Source organism: Mustela nivalis, assembly GCF_964662115.1.
Source record: "Mustela nivalis genome assembly, chromosome: 8".
Taxonomy (NCBI): Eukaryota; Metazoa; Chordata; class Mammalia; order Carnivora; family Mustelidae; genus Mustela; species Mustela nivalis.
This window is the reverse complement of record NC_139027.1, coordinates 131,940,288-131,954,328: the sequence shown is the minus strand read 5'-3', so window position 1 is coordinate 131,954,328 and position 14,041 is coordinate 131,940,288. Positions and strand designations below refer to the sequence as shown.

At 52.8% G+C, this 14,041-nt stretch overlaps 1 protein-coding gene across 2 annotated transcripts in view; it reads left to right on the top strand.

Moving 5' to 3' along the window:
* PREX1 (phosphatidylinositol-3,4,5-trisphosphate dependent Rac exchange factor 1) overlaps nucleotides 1–14,041 on the top strand; it is a 176,719-nt gene that overhangs the window by 81,890 nt on the left and 80,788 nt on the right. For both annotated transcript variants that reach the window (XM_082744784.1, XM_082744785.1), the window contains 2 exons: nucleotides 3,195–3,299; nucleotides 8,494–8,595. In XM_082744784.1, the coding sequence (XP_082600910.1) occupies nucleotides 3,195–3,299; nucleotides 8,494–8,595 (207 nt within the window). The remainder of the gene's footprint in view (nucleotides 1–3,194; nucleotides 3,300–8,493; nucleotides 8,596–14,041) is intronic.

The window sequence follows — 14,041 nt, the reverse complement described above, 5'->3', positions numbered from 1 at the left end:
GTTCCACCCTGTCATAGACCTGTTCACTGTGGGATAATGAACTTGCCGACGTCCTAATAGTGGTAGTAACAGCAGCCCCAATAAGAACAGCTAATATTTAGTGAGCCCTCGCTGTGGGCCATTTTCGGCCTTTACGGTGTATTCACCCAGTAACCCTCACCACCACCTTATGGTGGAGACGCTATTGTTGTCTGTACCTTCTGGACAAGAATGCAGGGGCTCCGAAATGTGACAGACACAGAGCCGGCAGCCTGGGGAGCTGGACTCTGAATGTGGCTGGAGAACTTGCACTTGAGCTTACAGGTTGATGCTGATAGAGCCCCGGAGGCTCCGGTGGCTTATCTATAAATAGGACTGATAGTAGGGGTCTGTGGCCCCAGGAAAGGTTAAGGTCTTCTGGCTGCGGAGCAGTTTTTTTCTAGAGCTGGTTACATACTGTTGGGACCTCCTGCTGTCATCCCTGTGCCTGCATTCAGAGCCCAGCCCCCGCTGTAGAGTCCTGCAGACCTTCTCTGCAGGAACAGGCTCCAGACAGGCCCCTTTCCCCCTTCTCCACAGCCCACCTCACCGTGGTCTGCCCCCAGAGGCCTGGCTCCCCGTGTTTCTGGCAGACCCCTGTCCACATCTTTTTCCTTGCTTGGGTGAACCCCTGCAGTCCAGACTTGTACTGACCAGTCTCCACTGGCCTCAGGGGTCCCCTAGGCTCACTGGAGACAGTGGAAATGGAAAGAGGTCTGCTTGGGCAGTGTGGGGGATACTGGGGTCCCCTCTTCTCCTTCCCTGTCCTCATGGATCTGCGGCACCGGCCGAGGGAGGAGGTCGTCGGGGATGCGGCGCGTGTTCCTGTGTGTGCGCCAATGCGGGCCGTGGTGTCTGGAGATGTTGCTTGTGGTCTTATGATATTATAGAGTGTTTAGCTGCTCTTCGGAGTGTGTGTCAGGACGGCTTGTCCTGGATAGTTGTGACATTGTTTGTTTCGGTATTTTTCTCTGTTGATTCATGTTTATTGGTTGTGTTGTGTAGCCTAGACTTCTAAGGATTTTGAGATGTCTTATAGAGTCCACGTGTCCCTGGCACTGACCTCCTCATTCTCCGTGGATCATTTACCTCACCAGCCGCTCCAGTAAGCGGGGGGCTGTCATGGTGTGTGTTGTGGATGAGGGAACCGAGGCAGACAGAGGTGAAGCAGCTTGCCCAGGGCTCTCCACTACTCAGGGAGCACGGGGCTGGGCTTCTGACCCAGGGGGTGTAGTTCTAGAGTCACTCTAAGCTTGTCCCCATTATCTCTAGCCCCCGCTCTGAGCTTAGTTTGTGGATCTGTGGCTCGAGATTTGTCCGCTTTGGTCTTTTCCTCCCGTCCCCATCTTTGGCCGTGACCTGGAGCTGCACATCAGCAAGGGGGCTCCAAGGGGTCAAGCCCTGGCGCTCCCGCTTCACCAGGCATGAGCCCTTGGGCCTGTGACTTGGCCTCCGTTTTCCCCTATGACAGTGGGGAGATAGTCATTACCTGTCAGGTCGTGGTGAGGAACGCCTGAGTGTCCCTGCATTCCAGGAGGGCAGAGTGTGGCAGGGACCAAGGGGTTAGCACACACTCTGCCGTGTTGGCCTTTAAGCTGTGGCTGTGGGCCCTTCGCTGCAGAGCACATCTGCTCAGGTTGTGCACTCACTGCCCCAAGAGCTGGGTTGGGGCGGGCTGGAGCAGCTTACTGATTCTGAAACCCATCCTCCCTCCTCTTTGGTTTGCTCTTTCCTGCAGCTACTCCATCGGCAGGGCGACAGTAGCTTTGTTTAGAAGCAACATGACTGGCTGGCTTTGCTAGGCCACCTCTTCCTTCCTTAGCTTCTTGGGGTCTCCTGCCCAACCCTCAGCCCGAGGTGGAAGCCCTTCAGCCCTTCCTGTCCCGTGGCCTTACCCAGGACATCCTTATTTAAGGTTTGGCAGGCTGGGAGGTGGTGTTCTGTGAGCCTTTTGGAGCTGAGGATGCTCACTGCAGAGCTTCCTGTGAGTGCCGGAAGCCCTGACTGATAGTTAGAGACCTGGTGACCCACAGGTGACCTCTAGATTGGATGGAGTCCAGCTTCGGGCTTAGGGGCATTTGGAGGTCAACAGAGCTATCCCCTTGCCTCAAGAGTGCCACTGCTGTGTAGCAGCGACCAGGGCTCTATTCCCCCCCGCCCAGCCCCCCAAATTCCTGAGCCTTCTTTAGATTTTTCAGGTTCATATATACAAGGCATTGTACATGGTAGGTGTTTAAAGTCCAGCTGGTTAGTACATGTTCACTGAGGCCCTACTGTGTGCCAGCCACTGTGCCAAAATCGGAGGCTACCTCAGTGAACAAGATAGCTGTGGTCACTGCCTTCAGGGAGCTGACTGCTGTGTGGGAATAGACAGATAAACAAATAATCTGAATCATTCCAGATTACACCTGTCTGGCTGCTTTAGCTAGGGTCGCCCAGGTGTTGTTTGAGGAGGTGGAATCTGAGTTGGGGAGTAGCCAGGCTTGCGGGGAAAAATGTTCTGGGTTGAGGGTATGGCAAGTGCAAAGGCCCTGAGGTAGGAATAGGCTGGCAAATACGAGGAGTAGCTGGAAGCCCAGTGAGATGAGGTCAGAGAAAGACAGGGTCACATTATCTGGCCCTTGAAATTTATAATCAAGTGTTGGGTTTCTTTTGTAGTGCAGTGGAATACCACTGGGGGGTTTTCAGCAGGGGTATGACACAGCCTGACTTGCAATTTAATGCAAAGGATGGACATTTATGGAGCACTTAGCATATGCCAAAGCCTTACGTTTAACTCATTTAATCCCTCTAACAACCCCATGAATTAACTGGATAACTCCACCTTCCTGATGAGGAGGTGGAGGCACAGAAAGGCCAGGGAACTTGTCCGAGTTCATACTTAAATGCAGAGCCAGGATTGCAAGTCCAGGCCTCTGGCTCTGAGTTTGTGCACTTGACCCTGGGCCGTGCTGCTTCCTGAAAGGTTACTCAGGCTGCTGGGCGCAGACTCAGGGCAGGAGTGGAGGCTGCGAGGCCCACAGTGAGTGGACGGCACCCTATCTGAGGTCCCTCCTGCTCCGTGGTCGCCCAGGATCTGGGGCTCCTCCCAGGCTGGCCCAGCCATGGACGCCTATCAGTGCATCTCCTTTCTCGCCATGGGCTCTCTCCCACAAGACTCTGTCCTTGTCTTGCAGAAGGACAAGTTCTGCGTGTATGAGGAGTACTGCAGCAACCATGAGAAGGCCCTGCGGTTGCTTGTGGAGCTGAACAAGATCCCCACTGTGCGCGCCTTCCTTTTGGTAAGTGTGCTTTTCACCTTCCCTTCCACTCAGCCCAGGCTTGTGAATCTCTGGGTACAAGAGAGCTTCCCGCTGACCCGTGTTGTGTTGCCTGGGTTAGCTGCTCATAACAGCTGGGGTAACTCTGGGATCACCAAATGTTTTCTATACAGGGCCAGATTTTTGCCTTTTTGAATCACGCACTCTCTGTCACAGAGACTCTGTTTTGCCCCTAGATCATATGCAAAGGAGTGAGCATGGCTGTGTTCCAGTAAAACCTTATTTACAAAACAGGCAGCGGGCTGGATCCAGCCCTAGGGCCACGTTTGCCAACTCCTGATCTAAAGTAACGATCCTAGTAAGAGTGGCAGCAAATGGTAGTAATGATTGTATGCTTAGGATTATTTAATTATAAGCAAATGAAAACCCAGTTAAAATTGGCTTATGCCCCCAATTTGTTTTTAAAGATTTTATTTATTTATTTGACAGACAGAGATCACAAGTAGGTAGAAAGGCAGGCAGAGAGAGAGGAGGAAGCAGGCTCTCCGCTGAGTGAGAGCCCAAGGTGGGGCTCAATCCCAGGACCCCGAGATCATGACCTGAGCCGAAGGCAGAGGCTTAACCCACTGAGCCACCCAGACACCCCCCAAAATTTTTTTTATGGGTTCCCTTTTCTGGGAAGTTTAAGACCCAAGAGGGTTTCAGGCACAGCAGAATCTAGGTGTTCAAATATGTCATCAGGGATGTGTTTCTTGGTTCTGCTTTTCTCTGCCTTGGCTCCATTTCCAGGGAGGCTTCCCCACGTGGTGCCAGTGAGGCTTCTAGCAGCTCTACTCTTACACCTCAGAGCGGAGCAACTTTGAGATAAGAAAGTTCCTTTCTCTGTAGATAACAGCAGAAATCCTGGATCTGAATCTCATTGGTTCAGCTTGGCTCAAGACCTTATCCCTGAACCAATTGCTGTAGGTGGAGGGTTTGGTTGTTGCTCTGATTGGCCACTGCTGGAGCTGGGGGGTGGAGTCAACTCCACCCATACCACAGGCCCTAAGGGTGTGGAGCCCTAAAGGACAGTGGGTTTGCACTTGTGTGTGTAAGTTGGGTAGAGACGTTGGTCAGGCCAGACGGCAGACATCCTTGACGGGCTTCTCTACAATTGCAGAGAGCTTCGCTTGTGTAGAAGGGTTCTCATCTGTGATTTCCTTGAAGTTTTACCAGCCACTGTATATTGTGTGTGAGTTAAGATACACATTTGTCTGCTCTGCTGACATCCCAAATAAAAGTGGTTTAAAGAAGGTACACGTTTATTTCTCTGTTGTGGTAACAGCGCGGATGTAGACAGCCTGAGGCCGGGGTGGGAGCCCTAGTGTCTGGAGCCCATGGCTTGGGCTGGGCACTCACCTCTGTGGTCTAAGTTGACCTCTCACAACTTCCACATTTGGGTAGTGGCGTGCAGGAAGGGGGTAGAAGTAGGGCCTGCCCTTCTCCTTTCAAGGGCACACAGGAAGCTGCCCATATCTCTTCTACTCATGTCCAGGACCTCGCCACAGAGCTACACCCGGTTGCAGGGGAGGCTGGGGCATGCATCTGGGTGCCCAGATGAAAATTCTCTTGCCGTGGAAGAATATAGTAGGGGACATCGCGTGGCCCTTGCCAGCAGGTGATTTTGATTTTGCGTCCTCACCGTTTCAGTTTTGTACTTACATTCGTCAAAGAGTCGGGGCCAAAAGCAAGGATAACGTCCTGTAATACGGGGCCACGCACGGCCATGCTTCTGTGATTGACCTGCTGATTCGAGTCCGGGAGTCCCTGCTGCCCAGGCTCTAGGCTCCTGGCTCAGGGCCCCTCTTCCTGGGGGTGTCCCCTGGGGCTCCTCTGGGTCTTGAGAAGCAGGAAATGCCGGGATGGTGTGAGCAGGGGTGTGGGAAGGGAAGGGCCCCACTTCCTCTTTCCTTCCTTCTTCTCTCTCCTGCGGTCCTCCGGGTGGGCCCAGCTGCCGTCTTCTAGCAGCAGCTCCACGGGGCTGGATCAGGCAGGGGGAGGACACGGGCGGTGCCAGCCCATGCATCATCTTCCTCCCTCCTTGCTGGTGTCTCCGGCTTTTGGCTGCTGACAGAAGAGCTGTCTCAACCATGGGCTGTTAAGATGTTGGGAACAGACGGGATCTGGCTTTCCAGTCAGGATATGTTGTGTGCTCGCTGAGAGATAGGATGGGGACTTCCTCATTCTGTGACTTAGTTTTCTTATCTGTAAAATGGGGTAATTTATTCATTTATTCATTCATTCATTCATGCTAAGTCTTAGGGTACAACAGTGACCGAGGCAAGGAAAGGCCTTGCTCTCATGGAGCAGCCATTTTAGTGGGAGAAACTTACCTGCCGTGTCTTGGGGTGTTACATCCTTTCAAGGAAATACAGTAAGTTAAGGATGGCAGGATGTTTGGAGGGAATTAGGGTGGTGGCTGCTATTTTAGATTGGTTGGTGGGAAAACCGTGTCTTACGTGATATTTAAGCAGAAACTTTGGTAAAGTAAGAGAGAGAGGCGAGGAGTATTGGGAGGAAATCATTCCAGGGAGAGGAATCGTACATCCCAAGGCCCTGAGGTAGGAGAGTGTTTGATGAATAGCAAGAAAGCCAGGGTAGTTGGATTGGAGAGTCCGAGAGGAAAGTGGGAGGAAGTGAGATCAGAAGAGAGAAGCCAGATAATGGAAGGAACCTTTAGGCAGTGGAAGGGATCTGAGATTCTCAAAAGGCTTTTCTTACAGCGGGATGTAGCGACAGGCACTAAATGCACTCATCGTGTGACCACTCCCGTGATCAATCCTATGAAGGAGCAGCATTGAAAGAGAGAATTTCCAAAAGTTCTTCCCATCGTACCGGAGCGTCATCTTGCTAGAACAGTGAATGGCAGCTCTGTGTGTGTTTGCGTTTTGCCCCCCCCCCCCCCCCCGGCCCAATGAAAACAAAGTAAAACAAGAATTTGGAGTGTCTGGGGAGAAGTGTGGTTGGCATCTTTGACACTTATGTGAAAACCCCTTGATCCTGGACAAAGAGCCAGACCCTTCCCCTGCCGGGTCCTCGGGGCTTTTGGAAAGTGCCCCCCTACCCCCAGGCTCCCCTCTCTCTGCCCGGAGCTGACATCACCAGGACAGCTTGTGGCGAGCCCTGGCTCGGAGGACAAAGGCCTGAGTGTGAGCGGTGTGGGGCCTGGCATCTCCCAGCTGCTGCTGCTCGGATACCTCCTCTGTGCCCGGGGCTCGGGGGTCGTGCAGCTCCTGCCAGAGCAGGGACCTGGGCTCCCCGGGGTTCTGCTTCTCCAAGGAGAGGGCCCACCAAGCTCCCTGCAAGACAGTAGCTCTGGGTCTCGGACCCATCCTTTTGCTTCTGTGTGCCACTTTCCCGTCTGGAAGAGGGAGATAATGTCCCCGCGTATCCTGGGGCCGTGAAGATGAACTTTACATGGTGGAGCACAAGGTACAGGGCCTGGCACGTGGTGGTCACAGGGCATATGTTCCCTGGGCTTGCTTTCACTTGAACATAAGGATTGTGTCTGCCTTGTTGGGCAGGTGCCCCAGCGCTTGGAACCGTGCCTAGCCCATAGTCCGCACACAGTATATATTCACAGAACGAATGAATGAGGGAATGAACAAGTGATGGGATGAGAATTCTTTGCTGTGGGAGCTTCTGTGTCATTAGCAGTCTGCCCGCGCGGTGTCGAGGTGGAAGACGAGGACTGTGGGGTGGGCTGGCAGGTTGCTCTTTCCTTGGTGCGTCCTTCTTCCTTCCTGTGTGCATGTGAGCACGCACGTGTGTCGCGGGCACATAGTAAGCCTGGGACAGGATGGCAAGGAGGTCACAGGACGGGGGGCGGTGAGGACTCAGTTCACTTTCCAAATCCTGTTACCCTCTCTCTACAGAGGTAACCAGCCCCTGTTAGAATTTGGTTTATTTTTCCTCCATCCGTGTCTTTGTATTTGACGACAGATGTGTTCCCCACAAACAATGCCTAGTTTGGTTGTGTGTGTTTTTAAAAGCTTTGTATGAATGGGTTCGTAGCAGCCACATCCTTTAGTCTGTGTTGCTCCATGTGGTGCCCGACCCCCCGTTTCCCACACCATGGACTGTGGCACTGTCTCGCCTAACAGGCATGTTTTTCCATCCTTCATTTGGTGGCTGTTTAGGTTGCTTTCCATTTTGTGCTGTCCCACATGAGGCAGGTCTGAATGTCCCTGTTCCTGTCCCCTGGTGTGTGTCTCTGGAAGTTCCTGTAGTTCCTACAGACCAGGACTTAGCACACTATTTTTTTTTTTAAATTTTTAATTTTTTATAAACATATAATATATTTTTATCCCCAGGGGTACAGGTCTGTGAATCGCCAGATTTACACACTTCACAGTACTCACCATAGCACATACCCTCCCCAATGTCCATAACCTCACCCCCTTCCTTCTCCCAACCCTCCCTCCCCCCAGCAACCCTCAGTTTGTTTTGTGAGATTAAGAGTCACTTATGGTTTGTCTCCCTCCCAATCCCATCTTGTTTCATTTATTCTTCTTCTACCCCCTTAACCCCCCATGTTGCATCTCCACTTCCCCATATCAGGGAGATCATATGACAGTTGTCTTTCTCCGCTTGACTTATTTCGCTAAGCATGATACCCTCTAATTCCATCCATGTCGTCGCAAATGGCAAGATTTCATTTCTTTTGATGGCTGCATAGTATTCCATTGTGTATATATACCACATCTTCGTTATCCATTCATCTGTTGATGGACATCTAGGTTCTTTCCATAGTTTGGCTATTGTAGACATTGCTTAGCACACTTTTTTGTAAAAAGCCAGATAGTGGTAGACAGTTCAGGTGTTGGCTGTCTGTTAAACCGCTCATCTGTGCCACACTTGCTCGGAAGCAAGCACGTGCAGGTACGTAAATGAAGGATGTGGCCGTGTTCTAGTGAGACCCTGCTTGCTGCAACAGAGAGCTGTGGGATTTGGCCCAGGAGGGGGGGTGGGGTGGGCGGGACAGGTTGCTAGGCCCTGATCTAGGCTTTGTGTTGGGTGACAGATGATGCATATTTCCATCTTCTCTCGGTGTTGCTAAACTGCCTTTAAGGTCTGCAGTTGTGTTTTGAGAGTGCTTCCCCTGCTTATTTGAAGGTGGCCAAATGCCTCTGCCATCCCTGGTGGGTTGTAATGAAGGTCCTCTGTCCCTTTGCAGAGCTGCATGCTCCTGGGAGGCCGGAAGACCACAGACATCCCTCTGGAGGGCTACCTGCTGTCTCCGATTCAGAGGATCTGCAAATACCCGCTCCTTCTTAAGGTGAGACAGTCACCCGACTCCTTTCCCTGGATTTGAGGAACTGAAAGCCCAGCTCTGACTGGCTTACGCACAAAGCAAAACTTGGTAGTTAAGCGGCTGAGACGTGCAGGGACCGTGCTTGCTTTGGGCCAGGCTGGAGCCTACCAGGACCCTGCCTCTTTGGGTTCAGTTCTGCTTTATATTCGTATATGATAGCAGATGGCTGTGGTCCTCTGGCCGCACACCTCGTCAGGTTCAAGGGCAGCGGGAAAGCCTTGAACCTCTCTTCTAGTAGCTCTGACTCAAGGCCCGAGAGTCACTCAGGCTTCCGCTGTCTGTGGCCAGAAGAATGTGATGTTCTGAATAGTTTGGGCCCGAGTCACATGGTTTAATTTGGACCAATTACATGAAGCCTTTGCTTGTGCCATTCACTCATCTCCCACGTGCTTAGACTCACACTTAACCCCGGAGGCGAGGCACTGGGCAGTGCGGGGCTCTGATCGGTTGAGACCTAGTCTAGGGCAGTGCACTGAGTATGTTATGTTCTAATGGGCTGATACCAGGATCAAGTGCTCCCTGCGTGACCCAATCACACTGAGCAGATGAGCTCTAAACGGTGCTGACTTACGGCATGAGCTCCGACCTCCAAGCCTCACATGATCCTGTCGGCCCCAGGCCCATGGGTGGGGCATGCAGGACCTCCCCATCACAGCCCCTGCTGTTTGTGGAAGAGGCTGGGGGCTGCTGACTGGGCCCAGTGCAAATAACCAGGCACCTGCCATCTTTATCTTTGATTTGGTCTCGGTGGGACCGACTGGGGGAAGGTTTGCTGCTCGTGTGGCAGCCCAAGAAGTCATAGTTCTCAGCTTCGGAGTCGGTGCCTGGGCAGATAGATCTTCTGCTGGGGGGATGGCTCTGCCACCGCCGCTGCTCTCTGCCCAGGGTTTTCAGTGCTTAGAAATGGCGGCTTATTGGCCCAAGCATCCCCTGGCTCCATCCCGAAGGCCTTGCATCTGACAGCTGTTCCTTAGGGTCCCCGCTGGGGGATTAATGTGGCTGGTGGCGCCTCATTCCTGCACCTGTCTCTCATGCATGGGGCCACATGCATCCGCTCCATGAACTGGAAGGTGGGGGGTGGGGTGGGGAGGATTACTAGGGCACTCTTGTACTTGACTTTCTGCTGGACAGGGTGGGTGACCCTTGAGTCTGTGAGCTGGACCAGACCCTCTCTGGGGCCATCAGCCCTGTCCATGACCACAGGTCTGTAATGTGTGCAGCCACGGTTGGTGGGACGAAGTTCTCTCTGGCCCTCCTCTAGCTTGCTGCTGTTTGTTTGTCCCCGGGATCTCAAGAGGACCGTCTGTGGTGGTTCTCGTAGTTGCTTTGACCCTCAAATGTTTGAAATGCTGCGTGTAGCTGGCTCTTCTCTTTGGTACAGGAAAAGCTCCTAGAACTTGCAAGTTGCTAGCCTGTGAATTGAATTGGACCTATAGATCTGCTTTGTTTGATCCATTCAGCTTGTTCTCCAAACTCAAGTCGGTTGCCAGCCTTTAAGAGGTAGTACTCTGTGGTGGTTTAGGGCGGGGGTTGGCAAAGTGGTGGCCCGTGAGCCAGATCTAGCCCGTGGCCTGTTTTTGTACAACACATGAGCTGAGAATGATGGTTACATTTTTTAAAGCCTTGTTTAAAAAGAAAAGAAAACCCAAAAAACAAAGAAGAATATGTGACAGAGACCGGATGTAGCCAACAAAGCCTAAAATATTTACTATTTGGCCGTTTACAGAAAAAGTCTGTTGACCCCTGGATTAGTGCCAGGCTTTATAGCCAGCGGCAGCTTGAGTTTGAACTCTAGCTCCGCCATTTACTGGCCGCCTGACCTTGGGCGAGTTACCTTCCCCGGCCTCAGTTACTCAGCTGTGGTACAGGGTTTGTGTTGGTACAGACAGGGCTGTTAGGACGGTTGAGCCTTTCCCCCTTAATTCTGAGAACGACGTGATGAGGGAGGCTCTGTGATTAGCCCCACTGGAGAGACTGAGGCACAGAAGAAGGGGCCTCTTCACCGTGAAGTAGTGGGAGCCGTGATTTGAGCCCATTCTAGAGGCCCGCCCTCTGACCACGAGGCCGTGCTGCCAGTTGAGCACTTTGAGGACTCAGGCTGCCAAAGTCCTTGGGTTTTGGGAATGCTGACCCTCTCCATTCTCTAGGTGGGGGTCTGGGACGGTCGGTGGCCTTGTGTTTTGTGGCTTAGTGGCTGCTCCGTTCCTTTCTTCCTGGGGTTTCAAACCTGGAGCATCTGACCCATTAGAAGAAATGCCAGCTCCAGCCCCAGCGCCCAGCCAAGGCCCCCTAGGTGTTAACCCTTTGGTTTCTGGATCTCAGAAAAGTCCAGGGTCTCAACAGGTGCTTGGAGTGGTAGTTTCCATGACGTATTTTAACAACCAGCAGAGTCGGACCTGTGTGTGTGTGTGTGTGTGTGTGTGTGTGTGTGTGTAGACTCAAAGCTCACAATGGCAGGCTCAGGCATTTCTGAGGCCCGCTTAGGCCCAGGGGCTTCCGTTTGGCCTGGTGGGACTCTCTCGGGCTCTGGATTCCCGGGAGAGCAGACAGGGAGGAATGGCACCGGCTGGCAACCCGACGGGGAGTGACTGCCCACAGGAAACGATGATGAAGCCAGGCTGTGGCCTTGCTCTCCTGACCAAATGGCTGTTTACTCGCTCTGTTTCCTCAGTCTCCAGCTGTGTTTATCTGAAGCTTCGATAGCACCGGGGGGACCCGCCAGCAGGGCCCTTGAGTCCTCTGGGGACGTGCCATGCTCCCCGCCTGATGGGCTCGCTCAGTGTCCTGGCCTTTGGCACCCACAGCTGGAACATTTGCATCAGAGCACAGCTGGGACTGAGGGCAGTTCTTTATGCGCCTCCTGAGTTCCTCCTTCCTGTCACGTTTTCCAGAGGATTCTAAAAGACAATACCATGTGCCCAGTCCCTCGAGTGTCTCCACCTCTGGCCTCTGCATCTCTGACGCCCTTGCAGATGTTCCCGTGGCCCTCTGAGCCCCCTTGTTTGAGCTGAACTCCAAATCCAGCAGGCGATCGGGATCAGGGAGCCCGGGTGGGCAGAGAGCCGAGGCTGGAATGAAAGCCTCATTGGGAACGGCCCCAAAAAGCTGAACTTGAACATTGCCTAAGAATAGCCAGAACATTCTATCTCAGCCTCCGGCCCAGGCTCAGGATAGACAGTCGGCATTTTTAGGCTTTGTTGAGTTTTCCATCGACGTTTCCAGGGAAATGATTCAGGCTTGAGGTCATGCCCCTGGTGCTGCTCAAATGACAGGTGCCTGAAGGGAGGCCGACTGTCACTGTCCCTTTGGGTTGTTTCCTGGTGATGCACAGATCTCATCGGGCCACTCACTGTGCCCCAGCTCATGGTGTGGCTCAGGAACCACAGTGGCGCCGGGGATAGCCTCTGCCCTTCAAGCTCCAGGTAGAGGGGGCCCCACGAGGGCCTGGTACCTAATGGAAGCCCGTTGAGGCAGGTGGAGGCAAACTGGATGGGCACATCTGTCCAGAGGGGGCAGCTGCCACCCCAGCCCCTCTGTTCTCCTTTGTTTCCTGCCCCTGTGGCCACTTCCCTGCTGTCTCCTTTGCTGGCTCCACACCTTCTGGGCCTCTAAGCACAGGTGGACCCAGGGCTTAGTTCTGGGGCCTTTTGTCTCTAGACTTGCTCCCAGAGTGGACTCAGCTGCCTTGTGGCCTTTAAAAAAATATGTGTGTGCGTGTGTGTGTGTATTCAGAAGTTGTGCAACCCTCATCATAATAATTTTAGAATATCTTCATCACCATCAAGAGAAAGTCCAGACCCATCAGGAGTCCCTGGGCTTTTCCCTCCTGCCCTAGCCCCTGGTAGTTACTCATCCACTTCCTGTCCCTGGGGCTCAGGACCTTCTACACAGACGGGATCATCTAAGATGTAACCTTCAATGTCTGGTTTCTTTTGTTTAGCGCAGAGTTTTCCAGGCTCACCCACATGGTGGCCCAGATCAGAGCTTCATTCCTTTTTATGGCTGCATAATATTCCATTGTATGGAGTCACATTTTGTTTATACGTTCATTCCTTGACGAATGTTTGGATTCTTTCCATTTTCCGGCTATTAGGAATAATGCTGCTATGAACAGCCATGTGCCAGCTTCTTGGGGACACTCCTGTGACTTTAAGCCGTGTCTTTGTGTCCGACCTGCAGCCTGGACCTGTCTCCTAAGCTCCAGGCTTGTTCTCCTGCCCACTCAGCTTCCCCACTTGGATGTCAGACAGGCATCTCCTGCCTAACACGTCCAAAACCGAATGCTTGGCTCTCCTCTTTCCCCAGACCGGGCTCCCCTCCCTGTCACCCCCTTGTCCCCATTTCCGTACATGGCCTTTCCTTTCTGATGGCTCAGGCCAAACCCGAGCTGTCTTTGGCTCAGCCTACATCTAGTCTCTTAGGAGGTCCCGTTGGCTCTGGCTTCGGTTCTATCTTGAGTCTAGACTTTCTAGCTCCTTCTCTCCATCTTGCTGCCAGGCCCTTGCTACAGCCCCCGCTGGGTCTTCCTGCCTCTGCCCTTGTCCTCCACGGTCTCTTCTCAACCCAGCAGCTAAGCCCAAGCCAGTTCACACCACTTCCTCACTCAAGACTGTCCAGCGGCTCCCTGTCACTCAGATTGAAATCCAGATTCCCCATCATTGTCACCTGTAAGGTGCTGCACAGTGAAGTTATGTTTTATTTCCTGCCCTCCCCTGCTTCTTCGCCCACGCCCCTGGCTTTCTTCCAGCTACATTTGTCCCCTTGCCATTCTCTGAACACAACAAACATGTCCCTGTGTAGGGCCTTTGCACTTGCTTCTTCTTCTGGGACATCATTACGGTAGATACCCCGAGGCTCACTCTCTAATATTGTCAGGCCTCTGTTGCTCAGTTGTCCCCTCCTCAGAGAGGCCTTGCCTGACCACCCAGCTAGCACAAGTGCCTCTGTCATTCTTTGTCCCCAACCCTGTTTTTATTTTTCCTTCACTGTCACATTCTGTTTTCTAACTCATGGTGCACAGATTGATTTTCTGAATCCTCATTAGGCTGTCAGCTCAGCCAGGGCCAAGGTCTGGGCCTGTTTCTGCTTGTTGCTATTCACCTAGAATGAGCCTGGCACATAGTAGGTGCCCCCCCCCATTGACTCACTGAATGACTATGGAAAATGCCACCCTAGTGTGACCCACCATTCCTAAATCCAGAAATTGGGACTTTCAGGTCACCGATAGTACCTGATTTCCAAATGTCAGCTTGGTTCAAAACTTGTCAAGCGTTGCTGGGGCAAAACAGGGCATGTCCTGGAAGCCGTCTCCTGGGGACAGCTGCTTGAGTGGGCTTGTGGCAGGGGCGCTGTCTGCAGAGTGGCTGCTCAGGGTATAGCCTTGGGGCCCCGCAGGGACTCCTATGTGTCT